We start from the raw sequence: 24,899 nt of genomic DNA, 5'->3' as shown, positions 1-24,899 counted from the left end.
GGGGGAGGGGTACAGTTAGAATGGCAGGGACTTCCGGGAAGGGGAAAGATGGCAAAGTAAGACTTGTGTACATCCAGCTGTCAGTAAAATAAGATCTCACTTTGATTATCATTGTATGTGATGTCATGCTTTTTCCTGAGCTGTGAAAACACTATACGAGCTCTGATGATAAGTTTCTATCACATGGAAAGGGCAATATGTTTCTCTTAGGGCAAAAACTGGAAAACTACAGATTTGGGGCAGAGTGGGCCTGTTACCATTGTTATAAATAAAGTTTTATTGGAACACAGCCAACCACATTTGTTTATGTATTGGCTATAGCTGCTTTTATATTACAAGGGCAGAGGTAGGTAGTTGTGGCAGAGGTTATGGGACTCTAAGCTGAAAATCCTTACTGTATATTACATAGATATTATATTACATATATAGTCTATTTAAGTACTTATCATTTAACATGTCAGTGCATGAGTACAGTGAATCTTGATCTACATCACTCCTTTCGTTACTCTCCTCTATCCTTCACCCCACTCATCTTCCCAATTTTCCTAGTTTTATAGGATATCCATTGAATATTATGATCCTTTCAAGTCTTCTCCAGATCAAGTTTTCTTCCAGGTGTGGTAAACACTTATAATCCCAGCACTTTAGGAGATGGAGATAGGAAGATTACAGTCTGAGGCCAACCCGGGCAAAGCTGATGTGAGGCTGTACCAGAAAAACAAACTAAAAGCACAAAGCTGGATGTGTGGCTCAACGCATAGAGAGGTTGCCTAGTTAACACATTTTGTGGGTTCAATCTCCAAAAAACAGAGTCTTCTGACTCTTGACTTACAGAGTGGTGGTGCTTTTCCCTATGTTAATAGACAGAAATTTACATATACACCTACATAACTTAAATACAGTGCCCGGCACAAGGCAGAATGCTAACCAATCTTTGGTTCCTCTCCTAAACTTAATTCTGTCCAAGAATACACAGGATCATATCTGAGAAGTGCAGAGGCAGACACATTTATATTTTTTTATTGAATTCCATTTCTCTCTCATTTTCAAAAGAAGAGCTCATGTTTAAAAAAAATTCTGATTGGCACTATAAACCTTATTTATGCTTTAATGTATCCTAAAGTATGTACCCTGCACTATTTTTACTTCCCTTACAGATGCTGATATGCTATACATTACCAAATCCAAATGGATTTTTCAAAATCCAATTTCCTTGCTACAGTTTTCCATTTCTCTGTTGACTTTTTATGCTTGACTAACATCAGTGCATCTGAGGCCTTTGCCACATCGTGACCTCCACCCGCCAGAGAAAGAACTCTTCTGTCCAGGTGCAGAGTCCTTGGACAATTGGTACCTTTCCCTGTCATCTCACAATTATGTAGGTCTTCACCAAAACAGACTGTACCCTCTGGAGGCTGAGCCTCATTTCTGGGATGGAAATGGAGGTGCTGTTTCCCACCGAAATGACCACGGTGAGGTTGACACCATTAGAGGCGGCCACCTGCTCTTCCTCTCCCTCATTTTGGTCAGCATTCAAATGAATTTCTTTATGAATCTCTCCAACTAGATATCTTTCTTCCTAAGAGCATGGCCCCAAACACCTGTGACAGCCGCTGGGCTCTCTCAGTCAGCCTTAGCAATAGATGTCATTGTTTGAAACAGGGCAAGTTGCTACAAGAAGCTGCAAGGAGACTCAGGTTCACAGGTCTGAATGTATCATGCCCAGAGTCCAAGGGAAGCTTGGCCTTTCTTTACACTCCCTTCTGGTTTGTGGCTCCCAGTGGTGTAGGAACCACAACTGTTTGTTGGAGCTGGTGGCAAGATTCTGCATCTCTGTGCTTTCCTGGGAATTTCCAGTTCCTTCTGAGCCTCTAGAATACTTAGACTTGGATCCTGGAAGTTTCTTTGAAGTGATCTTTTCTTGGATACCAAAAGATGAAGGCTTAGAATTGGGGAGAACTATGGGCAGGAGGTGGTATCTCACTAAGCAATGCTGGTACTGTCAGGTTGTATAGTCCTGATCTCATGGTCATTGTGATTCTTTTTAATTTGGGGGGCAGTGCTGGAGTCTGGGCTCAAGGTCTTGCACTTACTAGGAAGGCTCTCTGCTACTTGAGTCAGGGTGCTGGTCCTTATTGCTTTTTTTTTTCTTTTTTTTTTTTTTGGTTGGTTGTGGGGCTTGAACTCTGGGCTTGGGCGCTGTCCCTGCACTCTTCAGCTCAAGGTAAGCACTCTACCGCTTGAGCCAAAGCATCACTTCCAGTTTTCTAGTGGTTTATTGGAAACAAGAGTCTCACAAACTTTCCTGCCCCGGGTGGCTTTGAACAGTGATCCTCAGATCTCAGCCTCCTGAGTAGCTAGGATTGCAGGCGTGAGCCACTGGCACCTGGCTTGTTTGTTTTTTTAGATAGGGTCTTCTATATTTTACCCTGGATTGGCTTTACACGGTGATCCCCCTACCTATGGCCTCCCTTGTAGGTGGAATCATAGGCGTGTACCATTACTGGTTGGTTCATTGATTGAGATAGGATTTTACTAACTTTTTGCCTGGTGTAGCCTTAAGCTATGATCCTCTATTTTCTGCCTCCTGAATAGCTGGGATTGTAGATGTGAGCCACATCACCCAGCTTCCCTTGTGTTTCTTAATTATGTAGAATGAGAGGATGAAAATCCAGGGATGATTGCTTTAAAGAATATTTATTAGTTATCTTTTCTCTCCTGAATAGTTTTAACATCTGATCTCTGAGTCAGGTTAGATCAACATTGCATGGTGTTGAGCCCCAGCGGGTTGCTTTTCCTCAGTGTTTGTTTGGCTGTTGCTATCAGTTTATATGAAGAATGATTAGGAACCACAATCTCATGAAGTTGGCCACATACTCCTTGTGAGGATGCTGTTTGAGACATGGGGTGATATTTCATTATGAGATATGAGGTTTCTGTTATGGGGTCTTGTCTGATCAAAGCTGATGGATAGGTGGCCATCTTACTGAGCAATCTACTTTTTATTGCAGGAACACAGTGTCCAGCACAGAGCCAGCTTTTCCATTTAATATTTGGTATATTGGAAGCTCTGAGCCAAGTACATAACCCTCTTTAAGCAGATGGGTATGGTGGGAAATTGCCATATGGGTTGGCAACTCCTTCCTTCTGCCCTGATTTTCTTTCATTTCCTATCCTCAGCTTGCTCTTTTGCTACCATGTGGTATACCTACTGATTCTGTTGATCAGGCTGCTGAGTCTGGGTCAGTGACCGGGTTAACCACTGCTCCTTGAATGTGCTCTGTGCTTTAGGCTGACCTAAAGCAGAGAGCAGAAACATAAATCCAGCCAGCCATGCTTTCTGCTTTACTGGGAAGCCAGAGACTCCATGGCAAAGTCCTGAGCCATGTCTTGATGAAATTCAGATGTATGGTAACATGCAGAGCAGGAGGCTGTGTCAAGAAACTCTTCTGTAAGAGGGACAGAATGGATAATAGGTTTTGGCAGAATTGATTAGAATGGTTGGCAGCTGAGGAGCCTGAGGACTCCTCCCTCTATGGGGTTTCCTCCACCCATTTGCAGACCCTGCCAGTGTAGAAGGCTCTGGACCCCAGTGTCAAAGGTCAGATCGTTAGATGGGAAAAGCACTTGGTCTCTGGCTATAGATTGATGTGACTGCCAGAGTTCAGGATAGAAAGGTAGGTCTGAGAAATAGCTGTGGGGAGGAGGCTCATGACCTGTCCATGGAGGACTGCAGAGGCAGAGGCGGGGAGGGGTGACCTTGCTTTGCAAGCATCGCTGCCCACACATCCAAATAGACATCTTCCTGAATGGTGTCTAGAAGAAGGCAGAGCATTTGCGCAATTAATCGATTACCTCAAATGGACTAGTATCTCCTTTTGAACATCAACACCTCTGTATGAAAGCTTTTTTGTTGTTGTTGTTGTTCTTTCTTTCTTATTTTTTGCTCTACACCTTCAGGGCATGTTTGTTGTACTTGTCTTTTCCTCTACTCTATAAACTTCACAAGGGCATGAAGATCATGTGTCTGTCTGCACAGAGCCCATAAAAAAGAACTTCGTTGAATGTTTCTAGAATTAGAAAGAGAATAGATTTAAATAGAGAGACCTAATCTCCTTGCAAGCCCTTTATCTGCCTGGCCCCTGATCCTTACTTTAAAGTACAAGATGTTGCCCTTGGTTTGGGAGAATAAACTTTTTCTCTAATCTGTTAGAAAGAGCATGGACTCTGTTGTTAGACAACTATAGGTTTAATCTTGGCGCCAACACTTCCCTTCAATGGTGGCAAGAATGGGTCATTGAGCTCTGTAATGCATCAACAGATGACATTATAGTTAAAGTAGGAACAATATATATGGTCTTCTCTAGGTTCAGGATGGACTGGAAACACTGTTTTTTGCCACCTGTGGGGAAGAAATGACAACCTAAATCATACATAACCTTATTGTCTTGTCCCTACTTTCTCTTTCCCCGCATTTTCAGCCCTCACCTGCAGGGTGCGCACTTTGGATCTCAGCCATTTCTTAGTCGCATCTGGGATTTTGCTGATTGCCTTCACTGAGCCTTCTTCCTGGAACATGGAGCTGTGTGGGTCATGGTATTGATCTGATTCACTTGTCTCCTGCAGACCGGGCTCCAAAGTGGCCATGGCGATATGGGGAAAGGAATTTGGCCTACTCCAATTATCCTTGACAGCATAGTGTCTGCTATACTGGTTTTTGTTGTTGTTGTTGTTGTTTGAATAGAAATTGTTATTGTTTGGATCAGAGAGAGTTTATAGATGTGAATTCTGGAAGATCATCTGTAATTCTTCAGACAAGAAATACAGGAAGGAACCTTCTAGATAGGGGTGATGGGTTGGAATAGCCTGTCAAGCTCAGGGATGGGAGACCTCAGGTTGATTAACAAAAACTCGCTGCTATGGAATCACAGCTCTGCCTAGATCAAGCATGCCATCCATGTTTATTGGTTCATTCATCCACAGATACTTACCAAGCTCCCTCTGTGTGCAAGAAGTTTACAGCTGTTCCAAAGGTTACCTTTTAGGGGAAGCTGCTTGATGGTCTGCTTCCCTCCTGGTCTGTGGAGGTGTCTCCTTCCCCATTCTATCTGGGGATGGTGTCTTCTCTGTCATTGCTCTAACGCTACCTTCTTGTTGCCTCTGACTTCCATCTTTGCTGGATGATTCTTGTCAATCCATGCTAGTCATTGCCTTTCCCCCCCCCCAGTTCCCCAGCAGTTCTGTGGCTCTTGTGTGAAGCTTCTCATCACTTAGAAGTTGGGGTGTGTGTGTGTGTGTGTGTGTGTGGAGACCCATTGCAGTGCAGAGCACGCATCATTTCCAATTCATGGTCAGAAGTGTAGTGCATCTCTCATCCAGCCCAACTTAGCCCATGCCCAGGCGGGTAATTATTCATTAGCATGCTGGTTTAATGTCACTCTGTCTTACTCAATTGTGAGGGCATACCTCTACTATAAACCCCTGATTAGCTAGTGCCTGGCACTCTGTCTATTCTCTAGTAAGTGCTCAATGAGATCGTTGTTGAAGTGTTGGAGTGCTTAACTAGCAAGCACTAAGCCCCTAAGTTCAATCCTCAGTATCACACAAAAATGTAAACCATTGTTGAATTAATAAGGGAAACAGTATTTTATTTTAGTCCCTGCCAATGTACCAGTCACTTCCCATCCACTGTTTCCCAATCTTTCATTGCCTTTTGTAGTGTTTTACTCTGCTTCTTGTACTCCTCTCTCCTCTTTTCCTTTCCACTCCACTCCAGCTGTCTATATACCATGCTCCCATTCCTATTTATTGTGCAAAGCAGCTTAATATAATCAGCTCAACTTCTGTCTCCTGCACCACGGAAGCAGATCCAGCCCCCACCCCCCCCATTCCCCACCTAGGACTCATTGGGGGTATTAAATCAATCTGAACTGCTATAAACTGGGTAATTTATAAACAATATACATTTACAACCCACAGTTCTGAATACTGAGAGTCCCAGACAAAGATGCCAGAACATACAGTGTCAGGCGAGAGCCTGCTCCTCATAGATACCACCTTCTATGTGAATGCACATGCCAGAAGGGGGTTGGAATGCTCCTTGACAGGGGCATGGGTCCTGCTCATGACAGCAGATGCTCATGATCTCACCATCTCCCAAAGTCCTGCCTCTTCACTCCATGGCATTGGGGGTTAGGTTTGGCATTTGAGATATTCTTTCAGATGATAGCAGATGTGATTCAGTGTGTGTGCTGGGAAGTGTGCAAGGGTTTCAAGGAGGGGGTGGTGACATGGCGAGAGCTCTGAGCATCCAAGAGACGAGGCAGGCACAGGGGGACTGTGGTGTGAAATGGGGGTGGGGGAGCCGCCACAGACTTCTTCAGGACTTAAGCTTGCTGATGTCTCCTTTGGTGTGTCCTGCAAGCACTTCCAGGATGTCTCTCTTCCTGCTCTCCCACCCTTTTCTTCCTTTTCTTTCCTCTCAGAATAGAACGGGTTCCTGTTTCTCTTGGATAGACCAGCATGCTCTCTTTGGGCTTCCATTCTACACCCTACATGTCTTTCAGTGTCACTTTGAGGGGAATTATAGTCCAAACCATGGGTTCGGTGTAACCTTATGAAATCAAATGGTCATGACTTCTTGTTAAATGGGGCTGGCTCAGAGTTCAGGGGAGAAGCCTAAACTACTGCCAACATTGACTTTCCTATCTTTAAATGAATGATTGCCTAACTCCTGTCTTGCTTACTTCTTCTTCCGTGAAACTAGATCTTTCCGTCAGCCTGCCTTGACAGAGAAGAGGTGAATGTTGTTTATGTGTGCTGCTCCTGGGGCTTGAACCCAGGGCTTCGGCACAGTCCCTAGGGTTTTGTTTTGTTTTAATTTTTGACGGAGGCTAGTGCTCTATCACTTGAGCTGGACAGTTCCAGCTTTTTGATGGCTAATTGGAGATAAGAGTCTCGTACTTTCCTGCCAGGGCTGGTTTCAAACCACAGTGTTCAGATCTTAGCTTTATGAGTAGCTAGGAATTCAAACTTATGTCATCAGCTCCCAGCTTCACTTAATGATATTTTAATATGGATGTTTAATATGGACTTCATGCGGAAGCTGCCCTCCATATTATAAGTGGGGAAACTGAGATGTGTAGGGGTTAAACATGTGGCCCAGGCTCACACAAATTTGCAAGGCTGAGGTGTGGGTCTTGTTTTGCTGGGCTCTGAGGCTACTGGTCTTTCCGCTGCTTCTCTGTTGCAGGAAGCAATTACAGAGGTATGCCCAAGCATTCATTTTTTCCTACTTTAGAATGAGGCATGGCTATTTGCTCTCTCAGGAAGGAAAGATTGAAATCAATGTGTAACCAGCCTTATTAACTTTTTTAAATACAGGAGTCTGCAGATGCTAGTTCCTTTTGTGAGAGCACCAAAGTAAATATTAAAAAAATCCAATTTGCTTGCCTATTTAAAAAAAACAACAACACAAAAGTCTCTGGAGTTTAAAATTTCAAGTTGTAAATGAAGTGCTGATAACAAAGAGGTGACAAACCCAAGCCTCAGACACGGACGGTACTTACCCATCTTTCTTTTGTCTTCAGGAGGCTGCTCCTTTGATGAACACTACAGCAACTGTGGTTACAGCGTGGCCCTGGGGACCAATGGGTTCACCTGGGAGCAGATTAACACCTGGGAGAAGCCGATGCTGGACCCAGCCGTGCCTACAGGTATGTAATCTATCATGTCTGGGGCTGTGATGGAGATGGCTAACTTGGACAGTGACTCATGGAGGGAAGGTTCACTTAAGGATCAAGTTGTCTGGGAGCACAAGAGATAAATGTTGATATGGATTACCCATCCTTGTTCAAACAAGGCAGGGATGAATTCTTTGGGATATAGTGATGGGCAGAGGTCACATGGATCCAGGCATCTTTAGGATTACTTTTGTTAGTTTTGGTTAGTGGTAGGCTTGAACTCAGGGCCTGGGCTCTGTCTCTATGATCTTTGGCTCAAGGCTAGTACTTTATCACTTTGAGCCACATCTCCACTCCTGGTTTACTGGTTGTTAATTGGTGATAAGAGTCTCACAGGCTTTCTTTTCCAAGGGGTAAGGGAGGTTTTGAACTACAGATCCTCAGATCTCAGTCTCCTGGGTATTGTTAGGTTTTTAAAAAGAGGTGGCCGATTAAGAACTGCACCAGCACGCACGTGGTATTCAGGTAAGGGGTAGGTTTATTTAGTAGACCTGCTGAGACCAGGTTGGCACTCCATGTGGCTGGGGAAGGCCTGGGAATGAGAGAGAGCTGGGAAGAGAGGGAAGAGAGAGAAAAGAGCCAGAAAAGAGCAGAGAGAGGGGTAAGAACAGTAGCACTCACGTGGTATTCAGGTAAGGGGTAGACCTGCTGGGACCAGGCAAAGTTTGCAGTCCACGTGGCTGGGAAAGAGAGAGAGCAAGAAAAGAACACAGAGAGAGAGCTAGAATAGAACAGAGAGAGCAAGAAAAGAGCAGCAAGAGCAAGAGGGTGAGTGAGAGCAGAAAAGAAGAGCAAGAGCAAGAGAGAGAGTGAGAGCAGAAAAGAAGAGCCAGAGAACGTCTGGGCCTGGGCTAGGCCTTATCTAGGGTATGGGCGGGGAAAGGTGTGGCCACATCAAATTCGGATGTGACCTCAGCGGATGCAGATGTGACCTCTTCCAGGTGTCCCAGTTGCCTAGGTAACGCAGGTACTGGGTGGAGACTTTGCTGCGAGGAGGGTGGAGTCTGCTAGCCATCCAGGAGCGGACCTTACAGGTATAACAAGGATGATAGGTATGAGCTACCAACTCACAGTTAGGATTAGTTTTAATGGTGAGATTCTAATCCCTGGCTACTTGTTTGGGAGGCTGATGATATTAGGGTCTGAGGGAATCAAAGAGCTTTGAGGGGATTTGAGGTTACCCCTTTCTTGCAGAGTGCTGCAGTCCAGTTCCTACTCAGTACTGCTACATCTCAACTGCCACGTGGAAATTCTGGATAGATACTTGCATGTGACCTCGGCTATATTTTAGGGGGAGGTAGGCTGAATACTCAAGGAGAACACCATTAGTAGGGTTCACCTGGCGATGAAAGCCAGCAGCTCTGGGAAAGTTAAGATCACCTCCCGGCATACCTGGAAAGATGACTGATTGGATATGGGGGCCACTCAACTTGATTAGGACCTCCTCAACCGAGGCTTTATCTAGAACATACACTGTCTTGGTTTTTCCTCCATCCCCCAGTGAAGCTCTCCCCTTCCTGCTCTGTCAGTGTGCTCCAAACTTCAACACTGGAATTCTTTGGGCCTGTTCTACCTTCGTTCCATGGGTGGCCTCACTAACCTCTGACCTGCATACGGACGGCCTCCAATACTCATCTTCCACATTTAGACCTAACCAGCTACTGCCTGGCTGCCATGTTTCAGTAGCCACCTCCAGGGAAGGGGTTTTCTGGATGTTACTAAAGTGGAGGACAAGAAGATGCTCAGAGGTATCCAGGTAGGAAAGTGGCCTCCTTGTTCATACCAGAAGGCCACCGGCTATCTCTGCACCCGCATTGTGTCAATTTCTCCTGAGTGCTGATAAAACAAACAGCAGCAGCAGCAACAACAACAACAAAACTCCTTAGCTCTAATAAAAGTTGTGCTGTGATACAGAACTGAGCATGTCAGATTTGGCATAAAGGCTTACTTTAACTGAACAGAATCATCTATGGCTGCAAGTTCCCATTATTAACCTGACATGGACAACCTCCATGTCTGTCCTCTCATGATTTGGAAACCCAGGGTCCATTTTTTTTGTCTCTTTCTCTCTGGTCTCATCCCCCATTTTCAAATCCATCCCTTCATGGTGCTGCTATAATTCCTGAGCACACCTTGAGTCTGCACGATCCTCATTGACACCCATCACAGCTGGTGTTGTTTGGTCCAAGATGAAAAGTTGTCGCATGTGACCAGAGATGAGGCCAGGCTTACTGACAGTTCTCTCTTCAGTGAGTAAATCAGTGTGCCCTGCAGAGTGTGAACAAAACATTGGTTAGTTGGATGGCTGGATGGATGGCAAATAGTCTAGTCATGGAGGAACCAATAATAAGCATGATTAGGTTGGACTTTAGGCTCTCTACTAACTGATCACCTGTTTTTGCCTTGGCTAGTATCCTTCTCATCTTACAGATCAGAAAACCAAGGTTCCAGCTACCCGAGCAAGATCACTACTTTCCTCCTATTCTACTGTCCCTCAAGACCCAGCACTTGCTTCTAGTCTTAATTTGTTCAGCCCCTCATTACAGCAGAGCATCATTTCATAAATATTGGATTGTGCTAATACAATCTTCTGAGCCGTTCTAAATAGAGGCGTTTGATAATAATCACTGAAATTGTTCTGTCATGATGTGACTGTGGAATCCAGCGGCTCTGCGCGCTGCTCAGCCAGAGAAGCATGAAAACGAATTTGGATTAGGCAAAACTGTTTGTTCTTCACAAGCAAAGGCTACAGTCTTGCTTTTCCTGCTGCAAATCCAGCAGTTTCCATCTTTCCCGAAAGGTAGCTTGAGTCTGTTTGCTCAAATGTGGCCTGTTCTCTCCAGCTCCTTTGTGTAATGGGCTCAGTCTGGGTTGTAACTCAGTCTGGAGACATCAATCATGATTTGGTTATTGAATTCCTTCAGTGACACATAGGTAAACTCTGACCTTCCTACCAAAGCCCAATCTGTTACCGTCTTTGAGTCCTTTTTCTTCTCTCCCCAAAGGCTTCAGACACCCTGGCTGTTGGGGACTCACCTCATGTGTCAGATTCTTTTGTGGCACAGGGCCATTGCACATGCTGTCTCTTCCCACCAGAAGGATTTCATCACTGATTTCTCCAGTTTTAAGTACAAATGACTTCCTGCAGAGATCTTTCCCCATCTGCTGGTCTAAGGAAGGTCTCCCTAATGGTTCCAGTGTAACATCCTGTCTTTTTCCTTCAAAGCCCTTGTCATAGCTGCATTGTGCTCACTGAATGGCAGCTGGGAAGCAGAAAGACAGGGAGAGGAAGTGGTTGGGATGAGATACCCTTCAAGAGTCCTTGGATAACTGAGAAATTTTCCCCTCATCAGATACCACCATCCTGTTTCCATCCTCTTCCAACAGTCCACTCTGTGATGAATCCAGCAACAGAAGAATCCATCCATAAGATCCGAGCCCTCGTGACACAGTCTCTTCTGCAAAGCCCGGTCTCTGAGCACTGCATGGCGACCAAGCCTTCAGCAGTGAGCCTTGGGAGAACATGTCTTAATCAAATTGTGACACATACTTACAGCTCAGCTAATTTCTAATTTTATGCCATTGGCCAGTGATCCTGGAGTGTCAACCCTTTGTCTCAGTTTCCTTGTCTTTAACTTGGGGGCCACTGTGAAAGCTCAGGGAGGAGGTAGGTGTGAATATGAATGAAAGGTGCACACTTCTCGCTGGTTTCTTAAATTCCTTTCTGGTTTTTTGCAGTATCTGGGACGGTGAGACTAAGTCAGTCCCCCTTTGGATTTTGCTCCTCCCTCAAGCTCATAGGTATCCAAGGATGCCTTGTAAATATGGATCACCTAGTAGGTGATCAGTCTTGGGCCTTTGAAAGGCAAGCGAGGTTTGGCACCTGCCAACCCTCTCTCTAGGATTCCTAGTTATCCCTAGAACTAACTGTAGCTACTATGAGACCCTCCCTAACCTTTTCAACCTTGACATAGCAGTCCTGAGGTACAGCCCTGAGTCCAGTGGCAGAGCCTGAGGGCTGATGGGAAATACATGTTTCTTGATTGTCCTTTTAAAAGAGCTAAAGCCAGAGGTCACAGGGCTTGCAGCAGGGGTGGAGGGTGTCTTCTAATGCTGTAGGATATTAATTGATATGATGGGAATGAAGTAACGTTGAATCTCAGTCTGTGGCTCTGGATGTACAAGAAATGTTGCATGTATATTTCTTCCTTACATAAACTTGACCCTCCTCTTGAACCCCCAAGGAGCTGAGATGTTAAATGTTCGTCCTTATGGGGGCATCCCTTTCCTGAGAGCTTGTTCTGTGACTATCTTGGAATGTCAGCTGGCATTGTAACGTTCTTCAGGAAGTGCCCACTGTTGTATATCCTGTGTATCTTTGTGTGATTCTGTTGCTTCTTTCCAAGCTAGAAGTCTTTGTCCAGGTCCAGCTTGTTTAAGTACCCCCTGCATCCTTCCTGGGGCCCGCTCAGCCTCAGGTTCTGCCCCCCAGGCAGGATGGAGCCAGCAGAACCTTTTCTGTGTCCTCCTTCTCTTGCCTTCTTTTTGTTTTACTTTATTTTTGAGTTAGCCTAAGGAATAGTCCTGTGAGCCTGACTCTTCTTTTTGTAGACACAGTGTAGACTCTATAGTAAGTTTAAAGAAGGAAGAGGAAAGCTTTGACCTCCAGAAGACTCCCTCATCTCTCTATCCTGGACACATTTCTAGGGAAGTACAAGCCTCATGGTCACCTGATTTGGTCAGGATGGAAGGGACTGGAGAAAATCCTGGGAGAATATGGGCAGAGCCACACCCAGCCTTGGGACCGCTTCAGCATACCAGCTGGCCATGGGAACAGGTCCTGTCCCCAGGGGGACTCTGGGCTTCCCTTCATGCCATCTAGGCCCTGGCCTTGCTCTAACTGCTGGTGCTTATAGGATGCTGGTGTCTGGCATAGATGGAATTACATCTTCTCAAAAGGCAAGTTGGATCTCTCATCTGGGAATATGACCTATTTATAAACGGAATCCTTCTAGATTTCTAAGATGAGGACCTACTGGTCATACTGAGACCTGGTCTAATATGACTGGTAAAGAGGCAATATACAGAGGCACAGAGAGACCGGCCAGGTGACTATGGAGGCAGAGACTAGAGTGATGACCCCTGAACAATGGAAGGTACAGAAAGGCTGGAAGTCAGTAGAAACCAGACCTGGATGGAAGGGTTCTTCCTTGGAGCCTGTAGAGGGAACATACACCTGCCAACACTTTGCCTCTTGATTTCTGGCCTCTAGACTTGGGGAAGAATAAGTTTCTATTGTCTTTAGGCTCCAGTTTGCAACAGTTTGTTTCAGCACCCTAGAAAACTAAGCCCCAGTCCAGCCTACAAAGGCCCTTTGACCCTGCTCTTGTCCTGGCACCTTTTCACATGGAGAAACCCACACAAGGGGACCAGAAGTATTAGAATCCATATTTTCTTCTCCAGAAGTGGACATTCATGGTCTGTCTATTCTAACCAAGAATAGGATCAGACATTTCCCATAGAATACTTCATCGAATGTGCCTATGAATTCAAGTTATTGTTGCCTTGAAAACTGACTCCCAAAGAAGTGAGTTTCCTATGTCAAGTCAGGCTTGCATCTCAGTAAAATTTGTGCTGTGCACTTGACGCTGTCATTAACTGAGTGTCTTTTAAAATGATTTCTATTTGTAGTCATGATGTATGACTGCAAAACAGTACATATTCATCAAAAGGAATATACACAATAGAGGGCTACAAAGAACCAAGTGAAAGTCATGCATGCGTACAAAATTCACGTAAATATCTGTTTTTTTTCTATTTGATACTATATATGTGCATATACATATTAGCATTTTCCCTAAGTCATTAGATATTTTTCAAACTCATGTTCTCAGAAAGCTTTCGGCTTTTCCATTCTAACAACTGTTCCACAGTTTACCCACCCTGTCTAGTTGAATATTCTAGTTGCCAGGAGTTCCTCCTCATTAGCATTCCTGTAACCAAAATTGCTCTCATTTGTGTATAGTTCTCTATTCCCTTACATAGCCCACAGCAGAACGGTTGTGTGTTGTGAGATCTGGAGGAAGAAAACCATGCACATGTTGAGAAAATGCTTTCTGAATTCAGAAGCATAAAACTCCAAGTCAGTAGCGAGGGAGTCCCCAGAGTCTTTCTCTGTTACAACTCTTGGCTTAGATACTAGACGGAGATTTTCTAGTGGGAAGGAATTTTGTCTGAAATACCAGCAACTAGCAAGGTCCAGGCACGGACCAATCAAAGTGAACATCAGCTGGGAAATGGAATTATGGGGTCTCCAGTACTGACTGGATGAGCAAGTCTATTTACTGTTTGTGTACTAAGCTGGCTTTGGTAACCACCTGGGCAAGGATGTTTTATTTCTGTCTGTAAACCACAGTGCCAAGACTTCAGTAGGTAGCTGTCAATGTTCGTTAAATGAACTGCTGTTGTTCATTACTGAACTTTCTCATGATACCACCCCAGCCTGCTCTACTGGCCTTTCCTCTCTGTATTGTGTTTGGGGAGTCCAGCCTCCAATCCTGATGACTGAATTTGGAGATTCTCATTGTGATAAATCTTACTGGAATTTGAAGGCCCTAAGAAGGCCAAGGTGCCAGCTAGTCACCATTTCCTGGCAGTGTGGGTTGTGGCTGTACCGTTGACCTGGATCTAGCCAGCTGTACCTTTCTGCTCCAGACTTTTCATGTAGGAAGACTCTGGCAGTGACCAAAAGCTGATTGAATTAGGGTGTCTTATGGCAGTGTTGTTACCTGGCTCAGGATCTGTACTAAAAGACTTTATTGGGCTTCTGTTTCTTGGTGACTTAGAACAAACCTCCAGCTTCCCCTTCATAATCAGCATCCCAATATTCTTCTAGATCATTCCTGGTTTTGAGGGTCCTGATGGATTTCTCTTGTTTCCGCCCCAACTCTGCAGATTGCCTTTACTGTACTTGCTGATCCTTTTAGAACAGAGCAGGGCACAGTTTTCTTCTGTCCCCTTCCCTTCTGAATCAAAGCCCTGCTTGGGGGCCACCTCCCTTAAGCAAGCCTTCCTGGACTCTCCCACATATCCCTCTATCCTCTGCTTTCATTGCTGTTTGTTATCATCTGTTGTTTCTGCTCCACAGTAGGAGTAGCTACTGGGGGCCAGGCGGTGAATTCCCTGTGTCCTGAGGGGACACATGGAGGGTGGTCAGCATGTGACCATTATTGATGGTTTCTTAGTGTTAGGAAAAAGGCTTCTCTTTGGCATTTTTATGATGCCTGGGGTACTTGAGCTTTCCTACTGTGAGTGTCTCCTCTCTGCCAGATGCGGCTGTGCTCAGGAGGAGCTTTTCTGATCTAGACTGATCCCAGGGTCCTAGGGGCTAATTTGCACATGTGTGGAGTAGCAGGCTCCTTCAGAAAAATGTGATGCAAGCCAATCCAGCTACTGTTTCTTTAATGGAATGCATACATGAACATGATCTGAATATCTGGGCCTTTTGGTGTCCATAATTGCTCATTACTTCTGATTGGCTTAAAGCTATAGGTTCATTTACTCCCAATTAGCCTCCGGTACAGTTTTTTTTCTTTCCTCTTTGATAATAAAATATTGCATATTAATTCTTCCAAAATGCTGAGCTTGTACATTTATATTCCTCACCTTCAACTGTTTGCCCAAATACAACTGCTAATAGATTGGTGTGTATTAAAGAGAGAGAGAGAGAGAGACAGAGACAGGCAGAGAGACAGAGAGACAGAGACAGAGAGATGGGAGAGAATAAAGAGGGGAAGAGAAGACAACATGTCTCTGTAATAATGGAGAAGTGGTACTTATTCAGAATTAATTAATTTACAGAGCAGAGGCCTTGCACTTGCCAAGCAAGTACTCTTCCACTGAGCTAAATCCCCAACCCCTATTATGTGTTTACTATCTATTTATCGTGTGTTTATTTTGAGGCAGGTACTCTCCCAGGCACTTTACATACATTAACTTATTAGTTCTCACAGTGGCCTTCTGGTGTAAATATTTTCTGCATTCTACAGGCAAGGAAAGGCAGTCACAGAAAAGTTCACTAAGGACTTTCCACAAGTCGTTACCGGTATACGAATGAGCCAGGATTTGCCTCTAGAAGTCTGGACCCAGCCTGTACTTCCTAAGAAGGCAAATTGTGGATAGGGTTGGAATTCCCGGATGTTATGCCTTCCATCTCCTCATACCAAGTGCATTTGGATCCTCTTTCCAACTTCCCAGGTGGTGTGGTATTCTACCAGCCGGATGTATCATGGTTTATTTCATCAACCCCTAGGAAATGCAAATGGGGAAAGAAAAAAGGCAAAATGCCTCCCCGTGTACCAATAAAAAGCCATATCTTTGTCTCCATCACCTCTTAGAAAAGTACTTACACGGCATCTTGTATTACTTACCTAGAACTGTGAAATTAATTGTGAAAACTGCATTAGCCTGTGCTGACCCCAATCAATGCTAGTTTGGGATGTTTACAGGGATCTCAATATTGGTAGAGAGAAAAAAAACAGCCAGGAAATTGAACACAGGTCTAGTAATTATTTGGAAGGTATAGCTAAGTATGGTTGTTTCTATAAATAAGTGACCTAAATATTGTTTCAAGTTGGTGCCAGTGGCTCACACCTATAATCTTAGCTACTCAGGAGGTAGAGATCTCAGGATTGTGGTGTAAAGCCAGCACAGGAAGGAAAGTCTGTGAGACTCTTATCTCTAATAAACTACTCAAAAAAGCTGGAAGTGGAGCTGTGGTTCAAAATGATAGAGTGCTAAACCTTGAGCAAAAGAAGCTTAGGGACAGTGCCCAGTCCCAGAGTTCAAGCCCCAGGACCAGCAAAAAATATTATAGATATATGCATGTATATTGTTTCTAAAAGCAAAAATAATAAATGAATGAGACAGGGCATCATGAATCATGCCTATGATCCTGGCTACTCATGTGGCAAAGACCAAGGGGATTATATAATTATATAGTTCAAGGCTAGCCTGGGCAAAATGTTTGCATGACTCCACATCAGCTAACAAATTGGGTGTGGTGGCCATGCCAACTAACCTGGCAATATAAGTAGGAGACAAATGTAAGAACCTATCCATAATACCAACTAATGCCATGAGGAGCATGGGGCATGGCTCAAGTGGTTGAGTAACAGCCTAGCAAGCTCAGGCCCGGAGTTTGAACCCCAATACTACCAGAAAAAAAAGCAAAGAAGAAGACAATCCTGTGATGATCACTAGATGTTCTAATATGCACATAGATGTTGGCCTTGATGCTCAGTTTTCTTTGTTTGCCTTGCCATCGAGTCTCCTGTGACATTAAGACAGGATTCCAAGTGGTTTATGTTATAGTTCTGACTTTAAGTTTTTCCCCAAAGAGCCATGTGTGAAAGGTGTGACCTCAGTGTGTTGTAGTTAGGAGGAGGCGGCTCCTTTAACAGGTAGGTCCCAGTAGGAAGTCGTAGGTCACAGGAGGCATGCTGTTGAAGGGAACAAAGGGACCACAGTCTCTTCCTATTTCTCCTCTTTTGCTTCTGGGTTGTAAGGTGAGCAGTTTGGCTCCACCATGTGCTCCAACCATGATGTGCTATCCTGCCACGGGCTTGAAAGCCATGGGGCCAGTTGATCGGGGACTGAAACTCTTAACACACCACCAACCTTTTTCTTCATATGCTGATTTGCCTTGGATATTTGCTTCAGTCACAGAAAGCTGACCAACAGTGTACTTTGAATTACAGAGGATATGGGCCTCTGTCTTCCCACTATGACCATGGCAGACGCTGCTCTCTGTGGCACACGTGATGAGTTTGAATGAAACGCTCTATGCTGTGGTGGAAGTCGACGGTGAAGATCCCATTCGAACCTAACATGGTATCCTTGATTGGACAGTGATCCAAGGCCTTTACCCATTTCAACTCATTTACTGTGAACTGGATCCTCCAGCTTACAACATTCATTTTTACAAATGAAATTGAGGCTCAGCATGTTATATTACTTGCTGAAAAGTTAGTGGTAAACATAGGAGATGAGATTTGAACCTGGACATTTCTGGCTCCAAAGATATGTTGGACTAGTGGTCTGTTTTTAATTCATATGTCCTTTGATCAAATGTATTTATGTTGTTATTGTTACTATTTTGGGACAGGTCTGAGTCCTTAAAAGGTGGCCTTGAATTTGCAGTCTTTTTGCCTCAGCCTCTTGAGTGCTGGCATTGCAGCACCATGCTCAGCTTGACATGTGATTTTAATACGTTTCATTAAGTCCAATATGAAATACTATAAGTAGACATGTGGCTAATTCATCTACACTGCTAACATTTTATAGATTAAAATTGTCTGTAAACTTCTGTGGCATCTTCTCCTTGGGAGAGTGAGGGGAAGGTAGATGGCAAGAATATTCTACTTCTAATCACTGAAGTTGATTGGGTTGATTCTACCAATTTTCTTCTTTGGAGTTGACCAAGGCCCTCAAGGACAGTCTAAATACAGACGTGTTGTTTGGAGAAATTTCTGCTAAGCAGAAACCTTACAGAAGCGAGCTCTGAAGTCCTACATTAGAAGATGAGGTTAACAGAACAACAAAGACAACATTCTCTCTAATCTTCAGTCTCCTGCTGCTTAGACTTAAGTCACTCCCAGGCCACCCAGAGGAAGCAATGATTGAGCATCTGCAGCTGGACCATTTAGGCCAAGTCAGCCCAGTGTTGGGTAATGCTCTCATCTGACAGGACTGCCCATCCAGTCCAGCCCTCCTCTAAGAGAACACTCTTTCCTCTTTGAAGTCGTGCATTTTCTTCTTTAATGAAAAGATGGGTTCTCTTATACTTCCATGTAGTAAAGAAAATAAGGTGTCATTTAGTGCCAATAGAACAGTTTCTCCAAACTTGGTGAAGACTAGATGATTCTGATGTGTCCATCAAACAGAGCCTCACAATCTGGCAGATCCAGTCATTTCTTCTAGTCTCATTTAGCTCATTTCAAGGGGTGTCCTATTGTAGTGTACAGTGGGGTGACCAAAGCTGCTAGGCCACTAACCTCTTGACATGTGGTTAGTTCTTGAAGTATAAAATATACTTTGGATTTCAAAGGATTTTTATGGAAAAGAATAGACCATCTTATTAATAATTTCTGTGTTGAGTACATGTTATATGTTAGATAAAGTAGTTGATATAGTTAGCCCATTTCTAGTTCCCTTTTTAAAATGTGGCTGCTAGAAAATTTAAAATTGTACATGTGGTCCGCATTGTATATCTGCCTTCCAGTGCTGGCCTAAATTGTCAGAATTTTTACTTTGTTTATTGTCCTCCCATCCACAGGATGGAGCTATTTGCAACATTTGCTGAACACCCACTACCCCAGCTTCCTAGATGTCTTGTCTCAAGCATGACTCCCACTACCCTACATAGTGTAGTTACCCTTTTGGTATTTATTTCATAGATGGGGAAACTGAGGCACAGAGCGCTTAAGCGACTTGCCCTTAGTCACAAACAGAGCAAGTGGCCGATGGAATTTGAAGCAAAGCAACCACCTTTGTGGTTCATTCTGTACCTTCTAGCATATGGACACAAGATTTATGTCCTTGCCTTCCATACTGATGCACAATCTGAGCCTCAGTTTCCCTACCAAGAAATGGATGGACTATTCTGTAGGTCCCTTTAGAGTTGCTCTGTGTGTGTGTGTGTGTGTGTGTGTGTGTGTGAGTGTGCACACGCACCTATGAATGTGTTTTTATGTGTTTTGAAGGAGCATGGTGGGATCAGAACAGGCATATCATCACCAGGCTTTTTGGTCAACTTTAGCCTTCTGCAGGGTGGCTAGGCAAATGTCCATGGGTACCTGTTCCTGCTTGGCATTAGCCACGCCCGTTGAGCTGCTTTACTCGCTTTTCCGGCACCTGTGAAACAGATCTTTTGTAAGAAATCTCATGGACCACGCACCTCCCTAGATTTAATATTTTATGGGGGAAAAAAACAAACATGAAAAAAACAAACCCAGCAGGACTTTTATGTGAAAGAAGTCAAGCTCCTCTGACCCTTCCATTATTTGATTTGTAATTTATAAGTCAAGAAAGAAAGGAAACATTGTTAAATGCGTGCAGGAATTCAGTGATACATTTATAACTGAACACATCAAGGATAGATGCTGAGGAGAATATTTCTTCCTGAGCGTGTGAAGATGTGGCACCTGCAGGACAATCTAGCCCTAAGAATAGAGACTTACGCCGGAAGCTAAATCTCCCTGGCCAGGCTGCAGGCACGTGCTCTGGTCTGAGGAAGCAGCCACAATGCTGTTTTGGTCCTAGTAAGGTCAAATACACAGCTTCAGAACTTACTTTTTCACAAGTACTAATCTGTGAGACATTTCAGCTCATTAATAGGAATTACCCCACGCTCTGCAAGGACCTCCCAAGGCCTTCCGATCCCCAACCAGTTTTGACACCATACTCCCTGTTAACACAATCTCACTTTCTGTTTGGAAAGTTAAGTGTTTCTTTAAGCTTTCCTTGACTCTGCCAATGTCTTTTAAAAATTGCTTCCCTTCCTAAGTGTTGTGTTTCTCATTTAAAAACCTAAGTTGCACTTTCTCAGGAAAAAAAAAACCCTAAAAAAACCATTACTTGTCGTCAGTAGAGCAACTTGTAAAAGCTCGGAACAGCAAGACTATGCTATGCCCTTTAAGAATCCTGAGAATTTCTAAGGCTAAAATAAGCATTTCTATCTTCCAAGAACCTTCTTAAACCAGAGAGGCTAAAACATGCAAGCATGCTGGGCCCATTAATTGAGTATTAGGGAAGGAAACAGAATCCAGCATAGGTATATCAATCAGGAATGGGTTCAATAAAGGGTATTGAATACTTAGAGAATCTTTGAAGCCTTCATCTTTATAGTTCAATGATCTTTTGGGAGGGGAGCTGAGACTAAATAATGGAAAGAGAGGGTTTATTCAACAAATGGTTCTGGGTAAAGCTCGGTATCCATCTTCAGAGAGATGAATGAGGACCCTTACCTTATACTTACATATAAAATTAACTGAAAATAGTTTAAAACCTGAACTATAAGACCTAAAACTATGAGCCATCAAGAAGAACATATAAGGAGAAAGCCTCATGACATTGAATCTAGGAAATGACTTCCCAGAGTCAAGATGAAAGCCCCGGCAACAGAGCAAAGCCAGACACCTGGGACTACATCAAACGTGTAAAGGAACGTTTAAAGGCAACAGCTGATTGGAAAACCTATGGAGTGGGAGAAAATATTTTCAAACCATGTATCTGATAAGGGTTTAGTGTCTGGATTACATAAAGAACTTCTTAAACTCAAGAACAACAACAAGAACAAGCTGATTAAAAAATGAACAAAGGACTTGAACAGGCTTTACTCCAAAGAAGATACACAAATAGCAAGCAGCCTCGGAAAAGATTTTCAGCATCACTAATCATTAGAGAAATGCAAATTCAAATGACAGCAAGATAGCACCTCCCATCCATTTGGATGGCCTCTATAAAACAGGGGAGGGGGAAACAAACCAAACAGTCGAACATAACAACTGTTAATAGCAAGCAATGGAGAAAGTAGAACATTGGTACTTACTCAGTGGGGATGTAAAGCATTGGAGCCTGTATGGAAAATAGTATGAAGGTTCTTCAAAAGAGTAAAATCTCTCTTACCCTATGACCCAGCAATCCCAATCTGATACATATCTGAAAAACATGGAAGCAGGACCTTGAAGACATAGTTGTACTCCTCTGTCCATTGCGGCTTTATTCATAATAGCCAACATGTAGAAGCAAATTAAATATCCATTAATAAATGAATCAATTGAAAGTGTGTGATGGGCAACAGACTTAGCCTTAAAATAAAAAGGAAGGCAGTTCTGACCCCTTCTGCCATGAGGATGAACCTTGGAGACATTATATTAAATGATATTAGCAATCATAAGAGGATGCTGTATGACTCTACTTATAAGGTCTATAGAGTAGTCAAACATGTAGGAACAGAAAAGCAATTGGTGGTTGCCAAGGTCTGGGAGAATCAGAAAGAGCAAGTCGTTAGTTGTCTATTCGTGATGCTATCACAGAAGTGCCACAAGATTGGGAACTTATAAATAGTGGAAGTTTGTTTCTCCCACTTCCAAAGACTGGAAAGGTCACAAGCAAGGTGCCTGTCAGGATTGGTATTTGATGAGGAGCTAGTCTCTGCTTCTTAGATGGCTTCTTGAAAGCCGTATACTCATGAAGCAAAAGGGATGAAAGGGACTAGCTAATGGGTCTAGTTAGTTCCCTCCAGTCTAGTGTGTGTGTGTGTGTGTGTGTGTGTGTGTGTGTGTGTGTGTGTTGGGGGGAGAGTGTACTAAGGCTTGAACTCAGGCCCTGGGCTCTTTATCTTTGGCTTTTTTGCTCAAGGTTGGGGCTCTACCACTTGAGCTTCAGCTCTACCCGGGCTGACTTTTTGGTAGGTAGTTTGAAATAAGAGTCTCATAGCATTCTCTGCCTGGGCTGAAACTGAACCATGATCTTTAGATCTCAGCCTTCTGATTAGCTCGTATTACAAGCATGAGTCACCAGCTCCTAGTCTCTCCATCCCTTTAAAAGTTACCAATCCCAGCCAAACCCTAGTGGCTCATGCTCATAATCCTAGGTACTCAGGAGGTGGAGATCTGAGGATCAGGATTTGAAGCCAGTCTGGGCAGGAAAGTCTCTATGACTATATTTCCAATTAAATACCAAAAAAGCTGGAATTGGAGCTGTGGCTCAAATGGTAGAGTACTAACCTTGAATACAAAAGCTGAGAAGCAGTACCCAGGCCCTGAGTTCAAATTCCAGGTCTTGCACACATGCACACACGTGTGTGCATACACACATGTCACCAATCCCATTCATGGGGACTTTACTCCTGTGAAGGATCACTTCCTAAAAGGTCCTGCCTCTCTCTTTAGACTATCATATTAGGGTTAAAATTCCAATATATTAATTTTGGAACTAACTTGTGCATTCAAACCATACCAAATAGGCATTGAGCTTCAGTTTTGCAAGATAAACAATTTCCTTAGATTTGATAGAGATTTGAATATAGTTAGCCCCACAGAACTGCATAGTAAGATGATGATGATGATGATGATGATGATGATAATTGGCCTAGATCCTAGCCATGTTGCATTGCTGATCTGCTGTGTGGTCTAGAACAAGTTGCTCAGTCTCTCTGGACTTCAAGATCCTCACCACACAGTGAAGTGCTCCGAGTAGATCCTGCTGGCCTAACTTCCTCTTTCCCTTTGTCTTGGCAGGATTTGCTCCTAACCACAACCAAGGGCCTGATGCCATCCTCAGTGAACAGGAGCAAGGAGAGTCTCTGGTGTCTGTAGGGTTGTGTGGCCCACAGTAAATGGCTCATGGGCCAGAGAGCCACCATGACTATAGTTGTAACCTTTGCAAAATAAATCTCCTTCCTTTCCAGTTGGTAGTCAGAATTTGAAGGAAAGCTACAGTTAACACCACTGTCGAATGAAACAATTATCTGATCTTAACCACTGCAAACGAAATGTCAGCTTTACGAAGTCTCGAGCTTTAGACTTTACAATCTGGAAAACAGCAACAGAAAGTTTATTTGCTGTAATTGAGAGACTGTGTGTCTGCATTTGAGATGAAATTTCAGTTCCTTTGATCTTTGGTGGCCTGGAGACCAACAGCATACACCTGCACCAAGTTCAAGGACACTGTGACCACTGTGCCTGCAGGAACCCAAGTAGAGCTAAGGAGTTGAGTAGGAGTTGGTGGGGGTGGGGAGGGAGTGGTGCTTGGATTTTCTCTATCATCTATAAAAGGAGGCTTGTGCATCTAGGACCAGCCAGATTAAATTACATGACAGAAGTTTTATTATCCTATGGTAGAGCTCCATCACCACTTTCTTCCCTGGTTCAGAACAAGGACTTGCCCTGTGGCTGTCTGTCCTCTTGTCCATCATAGGAAAACCCTAAGGACTTGTCAGGCCTGTGCCTGTGTGGTGTGGTGTGGTGTGTGTGTGTAGTTAGTCTCTGATGACCCCTATAATAGCATCACTGCAGAATTCCTTGTCTATTTGTTTGCTAAGGCCCCAGAGTGATGGCCTATGGTCACTTTAGACTTGACTTGGGTCAAGAGCCTCAGAACATGGCCTCCCTTGCCAGTATGAAGGATAGGTTGAGGATAGGTAGATATGATTGGGAGGTGGGTAGGTAGTGGGTCTGGAGAGGAGGAACACAGAGAGAGGAGGGGGAAAAAGGTTTCTAGCAGAGTAGAACATCTGGTCAGGTGGCTGGAGGAACTTCCTGAGTGCACACGAGTGGGCCCCTTCATCTTCAGGCTCTACGGTGATTCCTTAGGCCACTTTACCTGCCAAGCAGGGAGCTGGAGAGGCGTGGCAGGACCCCAGAGCATCATCTAGATGTGGTAGTACGTGCCCATATCTGAGATCAGAGATTTTATATGATTTAATTGGTTAGGGCAAAATCAGCCCCTAGTTTACCTTCCCAATCCTAGGAAGTAGGGTACGGGACTAAGGAAGCAGAGCTTACTTCCTCCCTCAACCCTGGAAGCAGATGATGGTCTTGTTTCTGCAGAACTACTGCCATGCCTACCACTACTTTCATCTTTATTTAGGATATGAGTTTAAAAATATCTGTAAGGTGTTAGGGCAGGGATCCTCATGAATCCATGGCATTTGTGATCCACAGACTGTCCAGCACCCGACACTTGGCTTCTGCTTGTAAGAGGAAGAAACCATCATTCAAGAGTAATCTCCAAACAAGGCTGGACCACACTGCCCCACTCTCATTCCCAGACACTCACCAGCAGAGCTGTGCCTACAGAAGTGTGTACCTCCATCCCATGTCTGTCCTGAAAGCCAGCCTTCTGTAGCACAAACTCAAAGAAGTGGGGCTTCTTAATTGTCCCAGTTCCTGTGGATACTTTGGGTTTGCCAAGCAATACAATCATGCCTACTGCTTTCTACCTACATATTTGCAACATCTCTAGCTTTGCCAGTGGTCCATGTGTTCTCATGGGTGAAGCACAAGGTTTCCTGTCACATATGTTCTTGTTTGACCGCCAGCTGTGGGGTTCCCCAATTGACTGTTCTGTGTAACTGAGAACCTCTCTGACCAT

At 44.0% G+C, this 24,899-nt stretch overlaps 1 protein-coding gene across 2 annotated transcripts in view; it reads left to right on the top strand.

Moving 5' to 3' along the window:
- Positions 1-7,592: 7,592 nt before the first annotated feature.
- Ptprt (protein tyrosine phosphatase, receptor type, T) overlaps positions 7,593-24,899 on the top strand; it is a 718,198-nt gene continuing 700,891 nt past the window's right edge. For both annotated transcript variants that reach the window (XM_013010741.1, XM_013010740.1), the window contains exon 1: positions 7,593-7,715. In XM_013010741.1, coding sequence (XP_012866195.1) covers positions 7,691-7,715 — 25 coding nt within the window. In that variant the 5' untranslated portion in view covers positions 7,593-7,690. The remainder of the gene's footprint in view (positions 7,716-24,899) is intronic.

Source organism: Dipodomys ordii, unplaced genomic scaffold (assembly GCF_000151885.1).
Source record: "Dipodomys ordii isolate 6190 unplaced genomic scaffold, Dord_2.0 Scaffold13, whole genome shotgun sequence".
Lineage (NCBI taxonomy): Eukaryota > Metazoa > Chordata > Mammalia > Rodentia > Heteromyidae > Dipodomys > Dipodomys ordii.
The sequence above is the reverse complement of the archived record's forward strand: the minus strand, read 5'-3'. Positions and strand labels throughout refer to the sequence as shown.